Below are 22,918 nucleotides of genomic sequence, written 5' to 3'. Positions count from 1 at the left end.
GTTAGAAAACAATAAACTCTAAGTAGCTTTAAGACTAAATAATATAGCTACACAATGATGCAAAATACATGTGTTTTTATAATGAAGGTTTACAGATTACCCCAAACTCTCATACTATGTTAAAACTATGTATGTATGTGTATATATATATACACACACACACACACACACACACACACACACACACACACACACACACACACACACACACACACACACACATTTAATGAATATTACCCTTACCTAACAGCTGTGTTTACCTTACTCTAAATTAACTAAGACTGCTGTTCTCAAACTGTCATTGTAAAGGCTCCTTTGGGGTCTTGGTCATGGCTGAAAAGGGTTAACAGAAGACTGTCCCACCTAGCTATCAACCAGAAATAAATACAAAAAGTAGTACCTGCTCAGCTAGCACTGCCTGTCTCTGTTCCCGCAGAAGCTGCTGCTGTTTCTGCAACATCTGGACTTGCTGGAGAGATGGCTTTTCGCTTTCCATAAACATCATGGCCGCTTGCACCTGCTGCTGGTTTCTGATGTATGTTGACCCCACAGGACTAGAGCCAGGTAGTGGAGCCATGGCTCCAGGACCTGCTACAGAAGGCTGGATGGATCCTGCAGATCGAGAGATCCCCACTGGGTTCTGATCCTAGAACACAAAAAAGGATACCATTTAGTAATCTATTCTCAATAAAAGTGGAATAAATCAACACAGACAGACCATCAGCATCAGTACAGGGAATGTGCATTACTGTTCAGTGATGAGACTGCGGCACAAAACACAAGCTTGCACCGTCAGTTTTGCAAATATCACCATAGTCACCCTGCTGTCATTTCTGTCCTGCTACAGAAAGTGTGAGGAAGACCAAAGTCTTAACTGTTAACAATACATGTCTGGGTTAACCAGTTTAGTACCCAATATGCATATCAGAGTTAATCCTCATTTCTTTTGATTAACCACTTTAGCTACAGAAGAGAATTATTCGGACTGCATAAACAGGCCAAAATAAATTAAACAAAATACATTTAAGAACAGCATTTATGACACAGTTGGCCATATCTTGATTAAGTGTCTTAGTTCCTTCATTTCACATGCAGATATTTTGCTAGATACTGTTTTGATGGATTACTACCATTCAGACATTGGTGCTACAAACTACCTTTTCAACACTGATAGATTAACTACGTGATTATAGACTAAAGTGGGAGTAGATGCTATAGGTTCATCTCAACAAAGGAAAACAACCTGGAAGCATCTAAGCCAAACACTGATTTTTTTTTTTATGCAGCAGAAAAGCCCTGCTTGTATGGGAAGGGGAGGCTGACAAGATAAGAATAAGACACTGTACACAGCTGTAGTTGAGGGAAACAGTGTAAGCTGGAGACGACCATCAGAAAGCTAATATAATCGCAACAGTTTACAACATTTGCAACAGACCCTAACTACAGTATTAAATGAGGCTTTGTTCTTCCCATCATAAGATGGGTACCCAGGCTGTTGACAGGTTAATAAGTCCTTAATTTGCATCAATGTTACCTCCTCTAAAAAAGCGCTACAGGAACATAGGAATAATACTAGTGATGGGACCATAAGAGGCCTAGTCAAATACAACTTTACGTAGATAACACTATGAAGTTCTTGCCACTCTTTATGAACATTTAACAGTGCCCACCTCCAAAATCAAGCAAGGCCATACATTATAACACTTGTGTAAATTTATGTCTATACCAAAACAAAGTTCCAGCACTCAAGCATACAAAATCAAAACCAGTTCATATTTTCCCGTTTCTAGAATAAATTACTGGCATCTGTGCACTCCAGTATTCGAATGGACTACTGCATTATTTTCCTTGCAAATGGCTACTTTCTGGACTGTGTGTCCTTCCTTAGCTTGCTGTAAATTTATGTCTACCCATCCAATCATCAAGATAAGCCATACAACGCAGACAAAGTAGTACGTTGCTTGAAGTGTATTGGTAACTTATTCTACAAGACAATATGTTCAGTTAGGAACCTATCCATCTGGCAAGTCTAGTTTGTCAGCATAAATTTAGTTCCCCAGTATGAGGGTTTGTAAAGAAATAGGAGGTCAAATAGGACTGAGCCTTTCATGGCTTGAAAAGTGAGACACGGATTATTTTGGAGCACTTGGTAGGCTATTGAGTATAAACAGCGTTGTGCTAATCTATCAGAGCAGTTGATAGATTTAAGGCCTTTACATTTTTGGTTAAAATTCAATGGGATTTTTCCAGCTGAACGATATGCTTGGAGATGTACATACCAAAGTGAGCAATGTATTTGATGACAGGTCTTATAAGGTAAGAGTACAATGGTAAAAAGTCTTCTTTGGTTCTTGAAGATATATCCCCTCAGACATTAACTGGATCGCATAGAAGGATTTTCTGACTAAGACAGAAACATGATGACTGAATGAGAGAGAGGTGTTCACATAAGTGCCCAGTTATTTTATTTTCCGGGGATCACTTCTGTGGCTCTGCTCGACAGTGGCACAGGAAAATAATTTTCTTGGGTGGAAAAAGCCAGGGTACCTTTTTGGCTGGGCTTGTATAGGCCCCCAGGGCCGATAGCCTAGTACCTACCTATGACAGTATCTGTTTGAGGAGGAGTGACACTTACAACATACAAGGTGTTTACAGATTTTTTTGCCAAGCATGACTACACCAGACTTCTTTGCATTTACCTTGAGACCATTTCCAGTGCATCAGATATGTGAACATTCCAGTCCTTTTTGGAACAATTTAGAATTGGTGGATGAGCAGATGATAATGCCAGGCTTGTACTCATCAGCAAACTTGGTCAGGGATATTGGATTATTTGATTGCAAAATAAATACTGAACAGGAGGGGGCCCAGCACTGATTCCTGTGGTAGCCCACTAATTACAATTTTATGTTCAGAGAGGATACCAGCAACTTTCTCTACCTGGGATCTGTTGGACAGCCAGTTTGTAAACCAACAATGTAGAGGCTTACTTTAAGTTTGTCTAACTTTTCAATAATGCCAGCATACAGGACAGTGTCAAAAGCCATGGCCAGGTCAAGATTGGAAGCTTGCATAGAGTGATCACCGTCGCCATCCTCTGTAACCTTTTCAAAGTTTACTCGGTTGAAGAGACAGGACTTGCCTTAAAAAAAAAACAGACTGGGTGGGGTCTCGATTAGCTAAGCTGCTTAAGTTGCCTATGACTGCATAAGTGAGTTGCTGAGTCTAACAGGCCTGTAATTATCTGAGTTTGCAGAGGGGTCACCCTTGTGTACAGGAGTCACAGTGGGTGTTCTCCAAGCATCAGGGACAAACCCTGTGGACAAGATGAGGTTGATCAGTTTAAGTACAGGCTGGGACAGTGCCTACTTGGAACAGATGAGACTACAGCCTGGTATGGTAACTGGTCCCATAGAAACATTACTTTTACACTCTGACAGGGATTCCCAGACATGCTCCAAGGTAACTACAGGGGAAGCTAAACTTCCAGGGTTAGTAGGCACATCAATGTGATTACTGGGGTAAAGTTAGTACCAAATTTGTCTGTTAATACATTGGCTATATCCCTGGGACTGAGATGTGTGATATTGTGGATTATCTCAGTGTACTGTTGAACATTATTCCTTAACTTTCTGACATAAGTGAAGAAAGATCTGTGGTTTCCTTGGGGTATCTGTACTGATCATAAGCATGTCCCCAGCTTTACATTTTCCAATGGACTTCTTGAGTTCCCTGTTGGCATGTGTCAGTGTGGTCTTGAAGTTGGTGGGGGGGTCTTACAACTTTCATTACTTTTCTTCTTTTTATACATTTTATTAGTATGGGAGTTCCACCAGAGAAGTTTATTACTGAATTTACCATTATATTAGCATCTTCTGTGTGGAGACATGCGTGAATGGGGTGTACCTTCGTTGAAGGTTGTGCGTCAGGGCTGGCAACTCAGCATGTAAAAATCTACTGCCAATCATTAGCGGACCGGAGTTCCGCTATGGCGACCCCTAACCGGGAAAAGCTGAAAGACACAACAACAACAACATTAAGGATGGATGGGTCAGACTTTTCTATACAATTCTTTATCTACACTGGTAAAAACTGGAGATGAATGTGTCAGCTGTGGAGAATTGCTGGCAACTTTGCGTGAATATTCTACAAGTTGAAGAAGGTTTGCCTGGAGAAGCCCCTAAAGATGGTTTCATTTGGTGGTGCTGGTGTGATGGTAGCATTAATCCTGACAAAGAAGGTAGCTAATTAGTGGTCAGATTTAACCAGGGATGAGAAGAAGTGTGGTGGGATACAGGCAGTAGTTAGGATGATAAGGACCAGGTCAAGGACATTAGAGCCTTGGTATTCACAAAGTCTAGGAAATGCTGAGTATACCTATTGTTAGTGTGCCATCCCATGCTTAGGTAATTGAATCTCCCCTAGCATGAAGGAGTTTGGTTGATATTTAACTCCTTAATTTTATTAATGATCAATATAATGGTGTTTGGGGGCACTGATGAGGATCTGTAGCTAACAATGAAGTAACAGTGGATTTGTTAAGGGTGATTAGGATATCCAAGACTTCCAAATTAGAGTAATGGGTAATATGACATCACATGATGGCATTTCTTACAAATACAGATACTGCCCCAAAGCACTGTCCCCGCACTGAAACCATAGCTAAGTACCTACACCATTATGAATGTGTTTGAGTTGCAAGAGGGCCTCCAGTTCTGTCCTCTTTCTGTTTAGATTCTTAGCAGTGAGTAGTGCCATCATGAAGTGGTCTGAATTTGGAGCTGAACTTGCTACGTAGGAATGTCCAGGAGGGTGATTATGCCTGAACAAGGACACTATAGGGCTACCAATGGCTTGGCTTTAGCCAGTATAGGGAAGTTGTGATGCAAGAGGTGTAAACCATCCCTGGTGAAACAGGAAGTGTAATCTACCATCTTATCCCAGGCCATTATATACTGGATCCTCAAAGAATGATGGCAACTACTTGGCCAATTTTTTTTTAACACCTTTATTAAATTATCACTTAAGACATAGGCAAACGTACATTAACAGAAGAGAAAACAAACCATATTAACATTTTTTTCCATTTACATATGTTATACAGCAGATATATTTTCTTTATCTGTAACTATCATCATCAGTCCAGCATTAAATAAATCAATGAATTCCTGCCTTCCCTTAAACCCTCACTCCTCCTCCTCTGGAACATTATTCTGCATGTATTGTTCCCTCAATTTCCATTTATTTCTACGCAATTTGATCCTTCCCTTTTCTAGTTCTTTTGCCTCTTTTATAATATTCAATACTTCAAATACAGTTGGTTTAGGCACTGATTTCCATTTTCTAGTAATTACTTTTCTGGCAGCCAATTCACAGCAAGAGGTTCTCCCATTCGATTCTCAACTTGGCTTGGGAGTGCGTTCTGTGTGGAGTCTGCATGTCCTCCCCGTGGTTGAGTAGCGTTCGAAAGACATGCGTGCGTAAATGGGCGTGCTTTCGTTGAAGGTTGGGCATCGAGCTGGCACTTCGGCATTTCGTAAAAAAAAAAAATCTACTGCCAATCATTAGCGGACCGGAGTTACGTTGTGGCGACCCCTTACCGGGAAAAAAGCCGTAAGACAAACAACAACTTTTTTGGCAGCCAATAGAATACTTAGCCAATTGTTAAGGTCAACTATCTTGTTTTGATATCTCAGCATGATTCTTGGTTGAGGCAAGATATTACTCAAGATCAATGTCTTTCCGGCGTCTAACACACACATGATAAGTTCCATCATATTTTTTTCTGCATATCCCTCTGGGTGGAGTGCCTCAGCTCATTCACTTCTACATGCACCATCACTAGATCCCAGTCACACTTATCTGGTTTAAAGGACCTTAGGGCCCTTGTGACATAATGAGTCTTGGCACCAGACATGCATCTTACAGTCACCCTGTTCTTGTCCAGTCTGGAGAGTGTGCAATCCACATGCCTAACTATAGAATCATCTATAACTACGGCATTTCCCTTTGTGAGAGCAGATTTAGTGGGCTTTAGCAGGCTTAAGCTTGCTTTCCTGGTGCATCTTGGGTGATCTGTGTGGAGCTGCAATACATCAGAGTAGAGGAAGAGTAGATATTGCTTGATGTGCTGAAGGCTAAGATCTTTTAAAGTATGTTATAGGAGTCTTTGGCAAAATTTTCTTTACAGAGCCAGCATATGTTACAGCGAAAGTGGTGTGTTGTGTTTGACGTTGTTGTGAATGTGTGATGCTTACTGACAGTGGGCTGATGCAAAATGCTTGCCTCCATGTCACTTAAATTGGTTTACCTCACAGACACAAGGTACGGGGTTTGATTCTCACCTTCGGGAAACTGGCCAGTCTTAAAATGGTCCAGAAAGGCATCTAACCTAATACTTACCTTTGAACAAGGAAAATATAGAAGGCCCTTAAAATGTTCCTGTTTACACAGCAAAAGAATGAAAATTAGACACAAGATGGGCAATGGTCTCAGTAATCTGTAACCAGTGACCTATAAATAATCACAAAGAATAACTGGAATGGCTATGCTTTCTTATATGATCCTGCAACAAACAGAAAAAACACAACTTAATATTCTAGAATGAGAAACCCAGAGACACTGTTGCTAAGTACAATTGATACACCATATTAAAATGCAAGACAGTTTTACAGAATGGCACAGAATTAGCAGATGTGAAAAGGGCACAGGCTGTAAAAGTAACCTGGGATAAATTTATGACTCTACAGGCAGTTACTCTGAGGGGCAATAAGGTTCTCCTTAGCAAGCAGCAGTTTTTTGTAGCAGGCCTACTAGTGTTTATGACATGTGGAAGCTGAGGAGAAGCCCTGAACTATTACAACAGCATTGTTCTGTATTAAACTGCTATAGTGCAAGGAATACAAACATGGTACTGATTCAACACCACAAACTAAAGGAATATGGCACCCAGTCTCATATAGAACAGTATGACACCAGAAGATGGTGCTCTAATCCTATAATACGATCCTCACACTGACGTCCCTAATATAATACAGAGCTTGCTGCTCGCTCGCTGCTGCTGCTCTCCTCTTTTACACATGCACTCCACCAGCAGATGGCTTATTCATGGCCACTTCTAACCCTCCCCCCAAACACACTTCTGAGATTATGTATCTAACAGAGAGCCCAGGCAGTGAAGTGTGACACTGGAGTGCAGGTAGCCAGGCAACTGAGTGCATAATACTGAACAGATGGTATTCATACAGTATGACAAACGCCCCTGAGCCAGAGACAGTCCAGGAATTCCCTAGCGATTACAACTTTTACACCAAAACAAGTCCTCCCAGTGCCAGTTTATGGCACAAATATATAAAGTGGGTGTAGTCAGCTACTTGCATAACTTGATTATTTAATAAACAAAATATAATGTCCATGGCGGCTGAAACTGTCAAGGCATGGTTGAAATTATGAGGAATGTAGTATCAGAACGAATGACAGACATTTCTACAAAATGTTCTGTTGCACATAATACCACAGAGTATCATACAGACCTTGAAAAGTACTTTTCATCTCTGCCCATTTATTTCAGCACTACCATTTTCTGCTTTCGCTATTTTGCATAAAAAGGTAGGCGGACTTCTGCCAGACATGCTTCGAGCACTGTTATCTTTTATTTAAAGCATTTGTCTGTAGAGTACTTGTAGTTGGTTGCAATGACCAATTCAAGGTTGCTGTAACAAAGAAATCCTAAAACAGAATTCCCAAATGGTTTCTGACAGAAGCCAGAATCAGTGTGCGAGTCAGTCAGAACCACATTACTCTGAAGTGCAAAATACTAAACCTGGCGACAAAGACATAACCTGGCTGGGTCTGAATGTAGTCTGCAAGCACACCTCAAGCAGCTTAAATCACCACTTGAAGTGAGAAACTGAGAATATTTATATATATATATATATATATATATATATATATATATATATGTATGTATATAGGTATGCGATACAAGAGTACTTTCAAACCCATATGTTTCTAAAGCTGTAACTGAAAGTATGCTAAAAGGAACTGCTTCTGTTTTAAGATTCCAGCAGTAACAACTTTTAAATGCTTCTGTCAAAAGTTGTTTAGCACTTCTACCCACCCCCCCCCCCCCCAATCACTCACAAATTCACCTGCAAGCTCAAGGGGATGCCATTGTCATTCTAATGTTTACTTCATCACAGCACAGACAGACAGAAAACACACACACACACTGGATATGTATAGGCTTACATCTCCCCACAGTAACAGCCAACACCTTAACAGGGAAAAGCCGAAAGAAAAACACACACACACACACACACACACACACACACACACACACACACACACACACACACAGGATATGTATAGGCTTAAATCTCCCCACAGTAACAGCCAACAGAATACAGTTCCCCCTTATAGAAATATAACTGATATGATCATCTGGTCACTCCTGAAAATGCACATCTGTGTAAGGAACCCAACATAACAGAAGGTCTCTGAGGGAGAGACTCTTGTACAAGTAATGATACAGGGGTTAACTACAGATTAAGGCCTTTATGTCATAAATCATTCTAGTTCAAGTTACAATCAGACGAGTGTCTTCCGACATAAAATATTTAGATCCACAGAACAACTTGGTTCAAGGGAGGTGAGGGCAATATCATATAAAAAATGCCAAGCATAGCTCTCAGCTAATCAGGGACAAATCTCAGCAGAATCAGGGACAAATCTATAAATAAATAGAGACATTTTTCAAATATTAATACTACCAATGAGGAATGTGAATTAATATAAATTTTCTGAAATAAAAGAAGATTATAACTATTGTCATTATCTATTAAGTGTAATTCTCCACCTTTTGTCCAAATGTCACTATATTTAGGTGAGGTTAAGAGGGGCAGAGTTAAAATCTGAGTTAAAATCATAGACAGTTGAGAGAGATGACTCCAAGGGAGGAGCCAGTACATGTCACAAAGGCCTTAAATACACAATAAAGCCTAGACTGTGAGATCCATGGCGATCTATAGGAATACATGAATGCAAGTCATGGATGCGATCACAGGCAGTTGTATTTTCACAAAGCAATAACACAGTACGTCCTTATATAACAGTTTCAAATTAGTCATCAGTTTTCAAACTGTGCAGCCTTTTGGGTCTACAGAAAGCTGAGCTCTCCAAATGCAGGCTATATTCCATTTATCCAAACAACACTTTCAAGGTGAGGGCCTTCAGATGAAAATGCTGAACAAATATGACTGACATGTAAATCTTCCATACTTGAAGGTCATTGATCTTAAGTCTAACTGAATGGCTGATTTTCTGAGATAATAGTGGTTGCAGAGGTTCAACAGAATAAGAAATGAGATGCAAATGCTGTGTGAACTATGGCTGCCTTAATGATTTGGAAACTATGAAAATTAAGCCTTCATGTCTCTCAACCTAGAGTATTTTATACATTACTTGGAAAGGACAGACATGATAAAACAAGTCTGTGTTTTAAGGGAAGGAAAATGTTTCTGTATTCTAGGCCTAAGGCTGGGAAGAAGCAGGACAAAATTTCAGTTTATAAGAATTACCTAACATAGCAAGCTGGCTCATTTGAGGTGCTACATGTCCACTTACCACCCATCAGAATGGATCAAGTAGTACATCACAGATTCACCTGGGCAGACATGTAAATTGGCCAAAAAGGGAAGTGTAACCAGGATTTTGGAAATGTTCTTGGAATTGTATGCAAACATAACTTTTGCTGTGTGTGTGTGTGTGTCTGTCATATATGTGTGTGTGTGTGTGTGTGTGTGTGTGTGTGTGTGTCTGTCGTGTGTGTGTATGTGTATGTCATATGTGTGTGTGTGTGTATATATATATATATACACACACACAAATACATATGTATATGGAATAAAATTTAGCATTTTACTAAAATTAATAAATTAAAAGCCTTTAAGTGGGCAGTTAGTACTATAATAAGCATGCATCACCCAGATTTGGTAATCTTCTTTATAGGCTCAGTTGTGGTTATTTTAATTTATTTTATTTCTTTGAGGCTAGAACATTTGGTGACCTTTTGATGGGCAAAATGCTGTTCCTTTACAAATAAAATTGTGCGCAATGACTTGCATGGTGTATGCCTGTCTACACACTTGCCTACAAGAAGTTGTAGTCCTTCAACTGTGTTTAGATGTTCAGTGTCTTTATGTAAAAGAGGTAAGCATGCCACCACCAGCCCCGTGACCAAAACTTTGTTTGAATGAAAGGCCCTCACAAAGAAACTAGAGTCACATATTTCATGTTAATACGGAAGGCGACAATCTGCATGCTCTGTGATGTAGAGTAGTGAAATCCTGAATCTGACCTAATGACCTTAGTACAATTACTGAGCTCAGTGTTGGAGAAGCTGATAATTGGTAGAGTATGACAACACACTGCCCGCTTATCTCTTCCAGGGGAGGACAGTGTGACAAATGTGCTGGGAGCACAATTCAAAGATCATGAGCTTTGGTGGCCATACCGGAGATATTCTCACAGCCAGTTCTGCAGTAGGTAGACATATAGACAGGCATAAAAGGGAGATACTTTCATGTAGGTGGGATGTTTTCCTCATGGCACTATCGCATGCCCATCTTAGAGGGAGGTAGGTCTTAAATGACAACCTAAGACGGCTGCAGTATGAATTTTTTGGTTTCTCTACTCATCTACTTGGGTTATGGAAGCATTCATAAACCAGTGGCTGAGAGATTCTCCCATCCAAAGAAATGAAACCCAACTAGCAAAGGGACACATCTGGTGTACTCCTGCCAAAATAAGGTGGACCAGTAAAAAGTAAACAAACTATGGGAGAAGCCAGGGAACTGAAGACAATGACATCTGGTCACAAAAAAGTATAGTTATGTAAAATCCTACCATAACTGCAGATGTCCTCCGTTTCACTGTTGCAGTATTCATCACCTATGGGATATCCTATCAAGGATAGCCTTACATTCAGCCAGTATACCAAAGCCTTTACATCCTCCCAGCATAGAATGTCAGCCATAAAGGTAATGTATGTACCAGTGAATACTCAGAACTGAAGTGTCCCAGCAGAACTACAGCAAATCAAGGAGAAGGGAGAACATGCACATCCAGGAGGAAAGTAAAAAAGAAAAGCAAGGTGGCAAAAACCCTCTGTTGGCAAAGTGTTTCCAGAGAAAAATAAATAAGGGGCAGGAGGGACGGTCTGAATATTGCAACAGTGAAAAGAAGGCATCAACTGTTATGGCAAGATTTTACACAACTGCATTATGCCCTTCCTATCACTGCTGCAGTATTCATCACCGCTGTTAGCTTACCAAAGCTGTAAAGGATGGGAGAAGGAAACCACAGAGGAGCCCTCCACAAATCCATGAAGGATAGCCCTGGCTCTGGAAATGACACCCAGTGTGTAATGTTTAGTAAAAGTGTGGACAGGGGGCCAAGTAGCAGTTTCAAGGATGGATCTAGCGTTGAAACCCTGGAAGAAAGCCCAAATGAGGCTACTGCCCTCTTACAATGGGCTAGAACTGCAGCAGAAAGCTGTTTAAATTGAAAATTATAGTAACATGAAATGGCCTTAGAAATCCAGGAGGAGTTGGCTTGCTTAGAAACCACTAAACCCAATGTCCTGATATGAAAAGAAACAAAAATCTGCTCAGATTTGCAGATATCTTTCATTTTATTCAAATAATAAGTGGGCTGCCTATGTAGATCCAAGGTATGAATAACTTTCTTGCAGACTGCAGAGAAGGAAAAAGAAGGAAGCTGGATATCGTGATTAAGAGACAACTCAGTGACCACCTTGGGCATGAACACACCGTCACTGAAAAATCAAAAATGGGAAGAGATGCCATTAAACCCTGACGTTCAGACACTCTCCTGACTGAAGCAAAAGCAACTAATAAAACAGTCATCCAGGTACAATGATACAAAGAAGATGAATAAGCAAGATTAAAATGAGCCTGGGTCAATTTTTAAAAGAAAAAATAAGATCCCAAGATGGAGGAATACATTTTCTTGGGGTCTGATATGAAAGATTTCTTTAAGGAATTGTCTGACCTCAAAACTAGAGAGCAGTGGTGGGTTCAAAGACAGAGAAGCAGAGACGCCTGCAAGTGAGCTTTAAGAGAAGAATATGCCAAGCCAACAGGAGCAGTTCACACAAGTAAAAAAAGAACCAAAGGGACCCCCCCCCCACACTGAGAAGGGATCCTGGTGATGCTTAAGACACCAAACAGAAAATCTTTTCCATCTAGCCATATAGGATTTTCTGACAGTGGGTTTCTTGGCCTCCTGCAGTATCCTAAGCAAGTCATCAGAAAAGTGGTGTCTGATGAGATCAAAATCCTATTACCCAAATTGTCAACTGAAGAGTGGACAAGTGAGGGTGAATGAGAGATCCTTTGTACTGTGTGAGAAAAGCCATCCGGTGAGGTACCTTGTGATGACTGCCCAGGTCAGGTGAATGAGGAGGGGGAATACAGCTGTCTGGGCCAACAGACAATCACCAACAAGATTTTTGGAGACTCCTTTTGGATCTTGTGCAGTACCCCAGGGAAGTACAAGAAGAGGGGGGTTAGCATACAGAAACATCTCCTTCCAAGAGAAAGACATGCCATCCAACTTTCTAGTCAAAGGACTTGGGACTGCGGAAAAGAAGCAAGGAAGCTGCCTGTTCAGAAGGGAAGCAAAAAGATCCACTTGAGGAACACTTCACCACTGTACAATGTTCAGAAACACATCTCTGTGTAGAATTCAGTCATGAGATTGTGTCCTGGATCTGCTCAGGGAGTCTGCCACAAGATTGTGTTCTGAAGGAATGTAAACCTCCTTAAGAGTTATCTAATAGTGGACAGCCAAATCCCAGGTCTGAAGGGCTAGTCTGCTAAGATAAGACCTTGTGCCCCACTGTTTCTTGATGCACCACATGACTGTGGTTTTGCCTGTACAGACCTTTAAAGGGTCTGGAGACCAAAGACACTGGAAGGCATGAAGAGCTAGAATGTGCACCCTCATTTCCCTTATGTTGATGTGGTCTGACCACTAATGAAGGGGCCACAGACTCTGAACCCTCAGCTTGTTGGAAGAGGCCCCCACTCCATATCGGAAGCATCTGAGAATGGCTCATGAGTAGGGGTAGGAGTCTAAAAAGGCAGCCCCAGATTGAGGGAGACTTGCTGAATTTACCAGTGAATCTCAAGTTTGGGACAAGAAAGTAAGGGAACTTGAAACTCCAGTAGATGGCAATGCTGGTGCCACACCATCTTTAGGTACTATTGAAGTTTTCTCATGTGCAGCTTGGCAAAGGGGAATAGTAGATGCTATGTACCGCAGGATTCATATAAATTCCCTTGTCGAAATGAGAGAAAGGGAAAGCACAGACTGGAAGTAGGTTGTCAGAGAAAGAACCTTGGAAGAAGAAAGAGAGGCCAACATTGGGATGATCTGAATTCTACATCTCAGAAAAATGTGGTCTTGAGAAGGAATTAGATTGTACTTCTTCAAACTGATAGTCAATCGTAGATTGCAAAGAAAAAACATGGTGAACATTACACTATATTTTTAAAAATGAGTTGACAGGAAAAATTCTGTTCTCCATGTAACCACCTTTTAAGCATTCAGGGAGAAGGAGTCATCAGATACAATTTACATAATGTTAACCAACAACATATGTACTAATTGTGCCATAAATGTCAAAGGTGAAAAGACACATACCTAAGAAGTCACTAGCTGTCACTTCATGTATCCTGCACTAATCAAGCAGTGTTCGATGCTTGGAAAGAAGACAGTCAAAGTTGATGACAGTAAATGTGCACAGGGACTGCTCAGTAGCAATTTCACTACCACAAGATGGTGACCACATATGGCTAGACATACTGGGACATGGACTGCTGCCAAAATACAGTATCTTGGTATCCAGGGGAAATGGATATGGTAAACAAGGTACAGTGTTACAAATATCTATGCACACAAACAGTGGTTTAGTTCTAATCTTACTGCAAATGCTCAGTCCAATTACTCTAGCATTACATGGAGCCATGAATCTTAGAGATTAGAAATTGGTACATAGCATTCAGTAAGCCTAAATCAGTATACTGCAATCACAGCCTAGGAGAAACATATTCACACCCTTGCTGATCAGTTCACCTCTACTACTGAAAAAAATGTTTCAGCAATAAGACCTCTGGTGCTGTAGCTGTTACTGCTTAGATACGTGTCTTTTGGCTTGCAAGTATGTCAACAGTGAGGAGGGGTCTCTGTAGCACAGAGATATAAAGCCCCAACTGTGACCCAGGCAACCTTGAAGCAGACAAGAAACCCAAATGCTGAAGAAGCCAGTGAGGGACAGATTAAGGTGGGCAAACAGTGCTGACTCATTACATTTACTGGGGGGTAGTATCTCAAAGTTTGAGGGATATCCAGGAGAATGCCCAAAGCACAAGGAACATCAGCAAACCCATTTCCTATCAGACATCACAGACTTCTACCCAGGTTGTAGGTCTGTGGATGTATTAGAGGCTGTCAGTACAATCTGCGTGAATGCATCACAAGGAGAACCAGCAGCAGATGTTTGCCACCTCTCCAACCATCTATACATGAGGTTATCAGAAGATAATCCCCTCCTGGAAAGGTGAGACCACCATCCTGGATGCCTGGGTGATAACGTCAGATAGAAAAAAAGGAACGAAAAGACTCGCAGGTTTAACTGTAAAGCTTATGACGTAACGGCCCTCAAGCAGCTTACCTGCCACAATAACAAGCTAACAGGTGCTACTTCCTACATACATATCAAGATTACTTTTAAAGGAGGTTAAAGCCCTACTTCAGACTGTATAGAGAAGCGTATTCATTAGACTAGTAAGGTGGAGTATAATGTAAAGGATCAGCAATATACTGGGAAGGTGCTCAACATAAATATCTTTTGTCGCAGTAATACAGACCTGATCATTTCCTATCATAAGTCATACATGCAAGATCTGAAACTGTGCGTGTCAAAAAGTCTGAAAAATAAACTATGGTTCAAACAAAAATACAGAATTTTTTTGAGTTGCTGTTATAATACTCAAGCATTTCTGCAGGGATGCCCTGATGTGAGGCTGTGCCTCCCACCTGTGCTGCATGTATATAACAAGTCCACTATCACTCGAGTAGATGGATTATGCCAAGGTACCTCCATCTTGGACTTAGTACATGTGTCTCCACATTCATACCAGTAGTACCACTATTCTAACAGACCACAGTTACGGTTCTTGGAATCTCAACAGGCACCTGTGAGCTCTAGACTCTCAAGCTGATACAAGGTTAAAAACACTGAGGTAGTAGCAGGTGAATCCCATAGTGGCAACTAAATGGTCACAGAAGGTGAGGTACCCCATAAACTCACAAACCACTAGAGGTACTACTTAGACATGTTGGACACTCAGTTACTCTCAACACAAGGATACAACATTAAAAAGTCTGCCCTTTCTTTTTGGATACTACAGTGATGCAGTCAACCCATTTATGGACAAGGCTGGTGACACAAATCATACTCCATGAGATCAATACATCATGTGACTCAGACAGAACCACAGCAACTCTCACCCATTCTGTTTGCAAGCAATACAGATAAGTACTAACTTCTTAACTGTCTCTTCCTTGGTGCATACGGAGTCCAGTGGTCAAAAACTTAACTGCAAACCTGAAATGGCTCTGCATGTACAAGCAGACAGAAATTCAGCCACTGGGTCTACAATGGACTTGGCCTTTTCTGGACATATCTTGGTTAATTAAAGAGACAGTTTACTAAAAATGGGAGCGAGTAGCCCAAGTAAGTGTACAGCTAAGCTGCAAGTGAATTTTTAAACTTCTTTAAAAAGGAATTCAGCAAGTTTCTTAATACCACTGTATTTGCTTATATAAAGCTGTATGAAATTAACCTATTGTTTCTTTGTTTTGTATTCTTGTATTACATATACTATGCTTGCTGTAATTTCAGAACATATTTTGCATAGTTCCTCTACTTTATGTCCCAGGCTGGAGCTGACACGTTACAAAAGTTTACCTCACATGCTGATGTGTTTATATATATATATATATATATATATATATATATATATGGGTCTACTTCTATTCGCTGACAGCCCATTTCACTGAAACCCATTTCGTTGACAGCTCATTTCATTGACAAACATTCTAGGTGGGGGGCTGCGCCCCCCACACACCCCCAACTATATATAACAACTCCACAGTCGCACAACAGTGGGGAGGGGGGCAAAACCCAGGTTTTTGCCTTGAATACTTTTGTCAATGAAATGAGCTGTCAACGAAATGGGTTTCAGTGAAATGGGCTGTCAGCGAATAGAAGTAGACCCATATATATATATATATATATATATATATATATATATATATATATATATATAACATTATATTATATTCAAGGGTTGAGTTGTCTTCTTAATGTACTTTTTAAATTCTTCCATGGTTCTGATCTCTCAAAGCCTTATGAAATATAGCATTTCCTCCTCTACTTTAAAGTGTATTTTAATACCTGTCCATCGTCTTCTGCTAGATACAGTGTACTCCTTTTCCAGTGTTTATTATACATGCTGTCCATGCCCCTCTATCTAAAGAGCATATACACTCTTGACTTCTTGTATACAGCTTATGCAAGCAATAAAGTCAGCTTTCGTTCTGTAACACTGTCACTATACCTTATTAAAATTAGATACAATTAATTTCAATGTCATGCTTTATTACACTGAAAATCAATACTTCAAAATTCTGAACATGCTTGTGGGAACTTTAAAACCTCTCTTAAATTGCATTACAAGACATTTAGCAAACTGCATTTTGTGTGCTCAGATCAACTAAACATCATTCAACATATCCAATGATTAGGTGAATGGTACCGTGGCAATCAACTACCAGTGGTCTGTTGTTTTTTTTTTTATTATTTAGAATGTTCTTTGAGCTACCCTGTCCACTATCAGCAATGTATCCTTAATGCATTCTACACTAAAGGCTTTAATATGCAATGGGTTGGTATACTGTATAATTCTGGGACTACCAACAATCCCACAAATAAGGATGCAGTCATCACTGATTCAGAAAGGATTCATGAGGCACACAAGTCCCCGCACATAGAAGCTTCATGCATATAATCCTGTATCCAACCTCTCAAACACTAACTGTCATGTTCTGTCTCCACTAAATGTTTTGCTAGCTTTCAAATATCATCAAACTGCATCTTGCAGTGGCTAACGGTCCCAAATCTATGCTGACCCTTTCCCACAAGAACAGCACCTGATGATAAAATATCTGACATTGCTTTCCAATATCTGACTGTTCCAGAAACCCAGATATTGACATCACAGGCCAAAAATTCAATAACTGCACAAGAGATCTAGCAAACTAGATACAATGGTCCAGATGAGGTCTGACAAACGACTTGTACAGTAGCCTTACCTTCTGTGACTCTATACTGCCTGTCAGTGAAGCCAGACATTAGTATAACATGACCATAATTGCGAAGCAATGTGCATGATCAGTGGGGAAAAAGAGGGGCAATGTTTATGATGCAGTTTAATGTCCAGACTGCTTTGCTTTGACAATAACTCTTCATTCATATTATTGCAAGCAATGATGTTCTACACTGCTTTGCTGAAAAAAAAAACATTATATGTGGTCCACTATTTATACTTTACAAGTGCAATTTTTCTAAGAGCATAGATGCTTCTCTGCAATCCATGACTTGGTTGATAACTACAAGATGTTAAGAACTTTCTATTATCCTGGGTCACATCTGAAATCAGCCACTTCAACACTGTGCATACCCAGTCGACAGAAACATAAATGAAAATGCTCCTCTGAAGAAGACACTTCTGGCATTTCTCTAGCGGCCTTCTTTGTGGAAAAAAAAGCATCCAGTATTTCATTCAGGCAGAGGAATGTGAGAAAGCAGATGGGCAAAAAAATGGCCTCTTTAGCCACCTAGCATTAATGTTGACTGAGGACAAGAACATACAGTTCTGCCACCAGATCATATACCTCAAGCTGCAGTGATGAAGACATGTAAAGGAATCGCGTTAGCATGTGTGGATAAACAATTCCATTCAAAAACTCAAAAGGGTTCAGTTTCAGGCTATCAGTGTAGATAGAAACACAGAGAAGTGAAGTGGCTAGATAACATTATACAACTCATGTCTGAGCTCTACAAATGGGCCATTAGCGTTTGTAGTCCTCACAGAATAGTGGTGGCTCAGGTCACCTGGTGTGGTACCTTGGTGATTCCAAGTTGGAACTGAAGGGTGTCTTGCAGCACCAGGACGTGAAGCAGTCAATAACAGCAATATTTCATGATAAAGCTAAAATCAGACATACAACTTTTACATTTAAATTTCTATATAAGTGGTCTTAATTATACACTACTGCCCCCTCCCCCCAAAGCTACATCTCTTTTCAAAGCAAAAGCTTATAGGGTTTTGCAACTGGTAGTGTAAATAACAAAATGTAACTGAGTAATAGCTGGTATTCATACTGTCACAGAACATTAAACTCATGTCAGTGCTGTAACTAGATGCAGAACTTTAATTTGCATACTGGCCTCATTTGTTGCTTGCTCTTCCTGCTTTTTATGACAGTTCTAATAACTTGTATTAATTTTACCTGCTTGCTGTTCCAATGTACACCTACCTATTCCTGCCATGTTATATAGCCTATTTGAAATTTTACTGCTGTACGGTTGTGATACAGAGAAGAAAAACTGAGGCTCTCCCAGTATACTGTATTTGCACACTGTTAGCACAGAAAGCAAAAAACAAGTAATGGGTATGATGCACAACTGACCAAAAACAGGACGACCATTCATAACACCAATAGCTAATACACAGAGCCTTGGATGGCTCATCTAACATTCAGTGCACATTTCCAATGTATCGCCCTCATTCACGCAGCTTTTTAAGTGAAATGTAAAACAAACAGAGGGGAAAAGGAACTTTAATTTACTCTATAGCAAACCAATCCATGCCCCCCAGCTCTTCAGCAAAGAAGCAAAAAAAAGGACTTTGCCATATACTACAAAGAAAAAAAGGCTTCAGTTTAGTTAGCAAGCCTATCAGTACACTCATACCAATTGGCTTTCTGCAGCTTCAGTAAAGTGCAAAAAATAGAAAAAAAAGGACTTTAGCCATAGCTCTCAACTGTCCAGATTTTTGCCTCATATTTTTGGTCTTTTCCTCATAAAATTTGTGGTTTTATGGCAAATCACCGAGGATTGCCATTACTAAATAATCAAATATATATGAGATTCAGACTTCCTGTCCTTCAAAAAATGAATGCTAACGCAAATACTATTATTCTAGTAACCTTCTAAGCTTGTAAGACCAACATTTCAAATTTATCCCTATTTTTGGACTTTTGTCCCATCATTATTTTAGGCTCTGTCCAGATTTCTTGCACTAAGAGATTGAGAGCTATGACTTTATCTTATACTTCAAGTGAAAAGCAAAATAAATGGTGCTACAGTTAAAACTTCTGCACTTCTGGATCTTGTTCCCTAACACTTTGTCCCCAGGGCAGGTACCCCAAACACCCCGCCCTTGTTATGTTACAGCTACCATGCATTCATCTCATTCAGCTCAAATTTATTTGAATAGTGATACTGTTATGGAAGGGGCTTTTTTAAGGTAAGCTGCATGATGGAGTTATGAGCAGGGTTAGAATTACAGTTGGGGTTAGCACACATTACTAAAGTGGAGCAGAGCAGCAAAGCTGCCCATCTTAGTTATGTAGGCTATGCCCAATGTTAAGATTAAAAGTCCCTTTCTGTCACACTACAACTACACAAGACAGCTTACTTATCTCACACACACACACACACACACACACACTAAATCTATACCCTCATCCAACACTTACTGTAACCCTAAAATACACACACACATACATACAGACAAACTCCCAGACCCACTACTTACATTAGTCGCCTAACTGGAGTTTACCCAAAACAGTCAACCAAGTAAAGTGCAACCACATACGAATATATATGTATACATGTATATGTATGTATATATATGGGTCCACTTCTAAATCTTGAAAGCTCATAATCTCAAAATTCAAAATACTGAGTCCAAAATCTTGAAAGTTCAAAATACTGAAAACTCAAAATACTGAATGCCATAATATCAAAAAACAGAGTACACCAACACTTACAATATTCCAGCACAACTACATAACAAAACATATTACTCTTCTCCAACTATAAGCGGGGGGATATCCGAGATCGCACTTTACTACACCAAGATGAGTTATGTTGTTGTATAGCAAATTAAAAGGAAACATGACTAAGGTTACAACAGGCAGTCATGAAGAATGTAATGGTATGTTTGCCATTTTCCTCTGTGGAGTGCGATCTTGGCGTTGATATATTTTAGTAGCAAGGGGTGTGGGGGGGTGCAGGGGGAGAAGAGCAATATGTTTTGTTATGTATATAACCCATATATATGGGTGTGTATACATTATGGTTTACATGATGAATGCGTGAACTTCCATAGGCTTTTTTTTCTATACTTGGTTATCACAGTATTTCTGCGAGTACCTTAGTACAGCAGAAAATAATAGGCTCCAGATGGAGGCTGAGAAAGTAAAAGGTGAAACAGAAATATAGCGCTGCAGGAACAACACAAATAACTTGACTGTAAGGGTCAGGGAGGGGCATTTAAGACCAAGCAATGAAGTACAAACAGGACAGAAGAACAAGAAAGTGGTGTCAACCTCTCCTCGTGCTCTGCAGAAGCTGTCCTTGCTTTTTCATTGACTTTTTTGCCTCTGACACTACATTAGAAAAAAACTTGGCTTCCCTTTAACACAAAATTATAATGAGTACTGCGGAGATAAAGCACAAGATGCCCTGGTCGTTTACGCAGGACCAACGTCGGAATAGACAAATGTTGCAGATACAGGAGGAAGCCAGCAAGTATTCTCCTCAAAGCATCATCAGTTAACTACACATGCAGTAAACAACAGCAAAAGAAGAACCAGGCCAACTCACCTGCTGAGAACTTACGTCAGTGAAAACAAAAGAAACACCGTGCTCTCCAGTTTAGGCAAGCATGCTGTCACTCTGCCTGTCACTAACTATTCTGCAAACATTTGTACAAGAAAACCTCTTCACTCACAATGACAACTAACTACAGTATCAAAAAGGCATAATCTACTTACTAGGTACACACCACAATCTGGTTGCTTTAAAGTAGACCACCTGTGAATAAGAAAGGCACTGCCTGCACAACATGTACTGATGAGATGATCAAATGCCACAGGATGACACACAGCACCTTCATCTGGTTGCATTTAACTACAAAAAAGATTATTCTAATAAATGGAGAAAACTAAAACTACGGTATCAAGTCTCCATGGACAAGTACCGCATGGTGTCTAACCTACATTTCTGTGCTTAATTGTCAAGGACTACATCTTGCTGAATGCATTAAACAGTGACACTGTCACGTACAAAGTTATTGCTGGGAGTGGAATGGGATGCATGATAAATATAAGTTGTTGTGTCTTTCGGCTTTTCCCGGTTAGGGGTCGCCCACAGCGGAACTCCGGTCCGCTAATGATTGGTAGTTGATTTTTACATGCCGAGTTACCAGCTCTGACGCACAACCTTCAACGAAGGTACGCCCATTCACGCATGTCTCCACGCAGAAGACGCTCTAGCTGAGAATCGAACCGGACAGCGTCTTACAGTGAGGCGACAATGCTAACGCAGCAATATAAGTAAAAATGTTTATTAATAAATACTGTTGCAATGAAAGGACTGCACTTGCTGATATGATAAAGCTTAGAAGTTTAGTTACAAACAACATACCATTGTTTATGCAACTCTGCACATTTAGGAAGTCTGATATATAAAACCCAAAGGATTTCTGAAACCTTTCACTTGAAACAAGAAAAATGCCACTTACTCTCAGTGGATCTCTAGAATACTTATCCCTCACTGTTAGTTATGTAAAGATTATGCTGGTTCATCACAGTGAAGAAATCCGTGTTGGACCCCTTAGCTCAGACTTGACATGTCCATACAAGATGACAGCATTCTGAAGCTGAGATGCCAACAGATGAAAAAGTGAATTACCAGTAAAGACACTTGTTTCGCAGTGGGGTAGATGGTGGTACTTCTGATGGAAGGGGCTACAGATCTCCAAAGTGTATTTCAAACAGTGTCTTGGAAGCAGGCAAAACTCAAGTGTCTGCAACTGTAAAATGGGTGAAAAATAAAGGTGTCCCTCAGGATTATGTGCCTTATGCCAGTGAACCAGCTCCAAGCACAATGCTTCATCTGCACAGCAATCAAGTCCAGGAAGAACCTATAGCTGGATGGGGAAGGCTAGACATCTGGCAAGGAAAGCAAAGTGCAGTATTCTACGGCAAGGCAACAGCCCCTTACATTCAGCACACAGGATGCTGCAAAAAGCAAAGAAATAGGTTCACAACCTGTTAAAATAGCTGTTTTAATTTCTGTTAGTAAATTCGCAGTGCAGGCAGCCTTTTTCATAGTACACATTGAAACAAAAGCCTTGACTCAACTAAATATATAACCTATATGCTTGAATGTTGATTGAAAAAGCAAAAAGGTGGGAGGGCCATCAAAATCTCTTAAACTGGTAACCACCAAGTGATCATTTAGAAATTGGATTGGAAATGATAACCATTTCAGTGTTGAACTACAGTACATGCAAAACCATTACACCATTAAATTGCTTCAGCGTAAACAGAGCTGGTTCAAGGAAAGGCAAATGTGGGTTCACCAAGGGCACCGTTCTTTGTTGGAGGGGGCTTTCTGCTTTGTATGTTTTTTTTTTTTTTTTACTTTAATTTTAAAATCTGCATTTCTGTAGTGATCCTGAAAGAAAGGCCA

General features: G+C 40.2%; 1 protein-coding gene across 1 annotated transcript in view; it reads right to left on the bottom strand.

Moving 5' to 3' along the window:
* MAML3 (mastermind like transcriptional coactivator 3) overlaps positions 1–22,918 on the bottom strand; it is a 1,503,256-nt gene that overhangs the window by 84,874 nt on the left and 1,395,464 nt on the right. The window contains exon 3 of the mRNA XM_044061628.1: positions 419–646. Within this exon, the coding sequence (XP_043917563.1) occupies positions 419–646 (228 nt within the window). The remainder of the gene's footprint in view (positions 1–418; positions 647–22,918) is intronic.

The sequence above is a fragment of the Protopterus annectens genome, chromosome 2.part0 (assembly GCF_019279795.1).
Source record: "Protopterus annectens isolate FY-2018-M chromosome 2.part0, PAN1.0, whole genome shotgun sequence".
Classification (NCBI taxonomy): domain Eukaryota; kingdom Metazoa; phylum Chordata; order Ceratodontiformes; family Protopteridae; genus Protopterus; species Protopterus annectens.
This window is presented reverse-complemented; position numbering and strand designations above follow the sequence as displayed.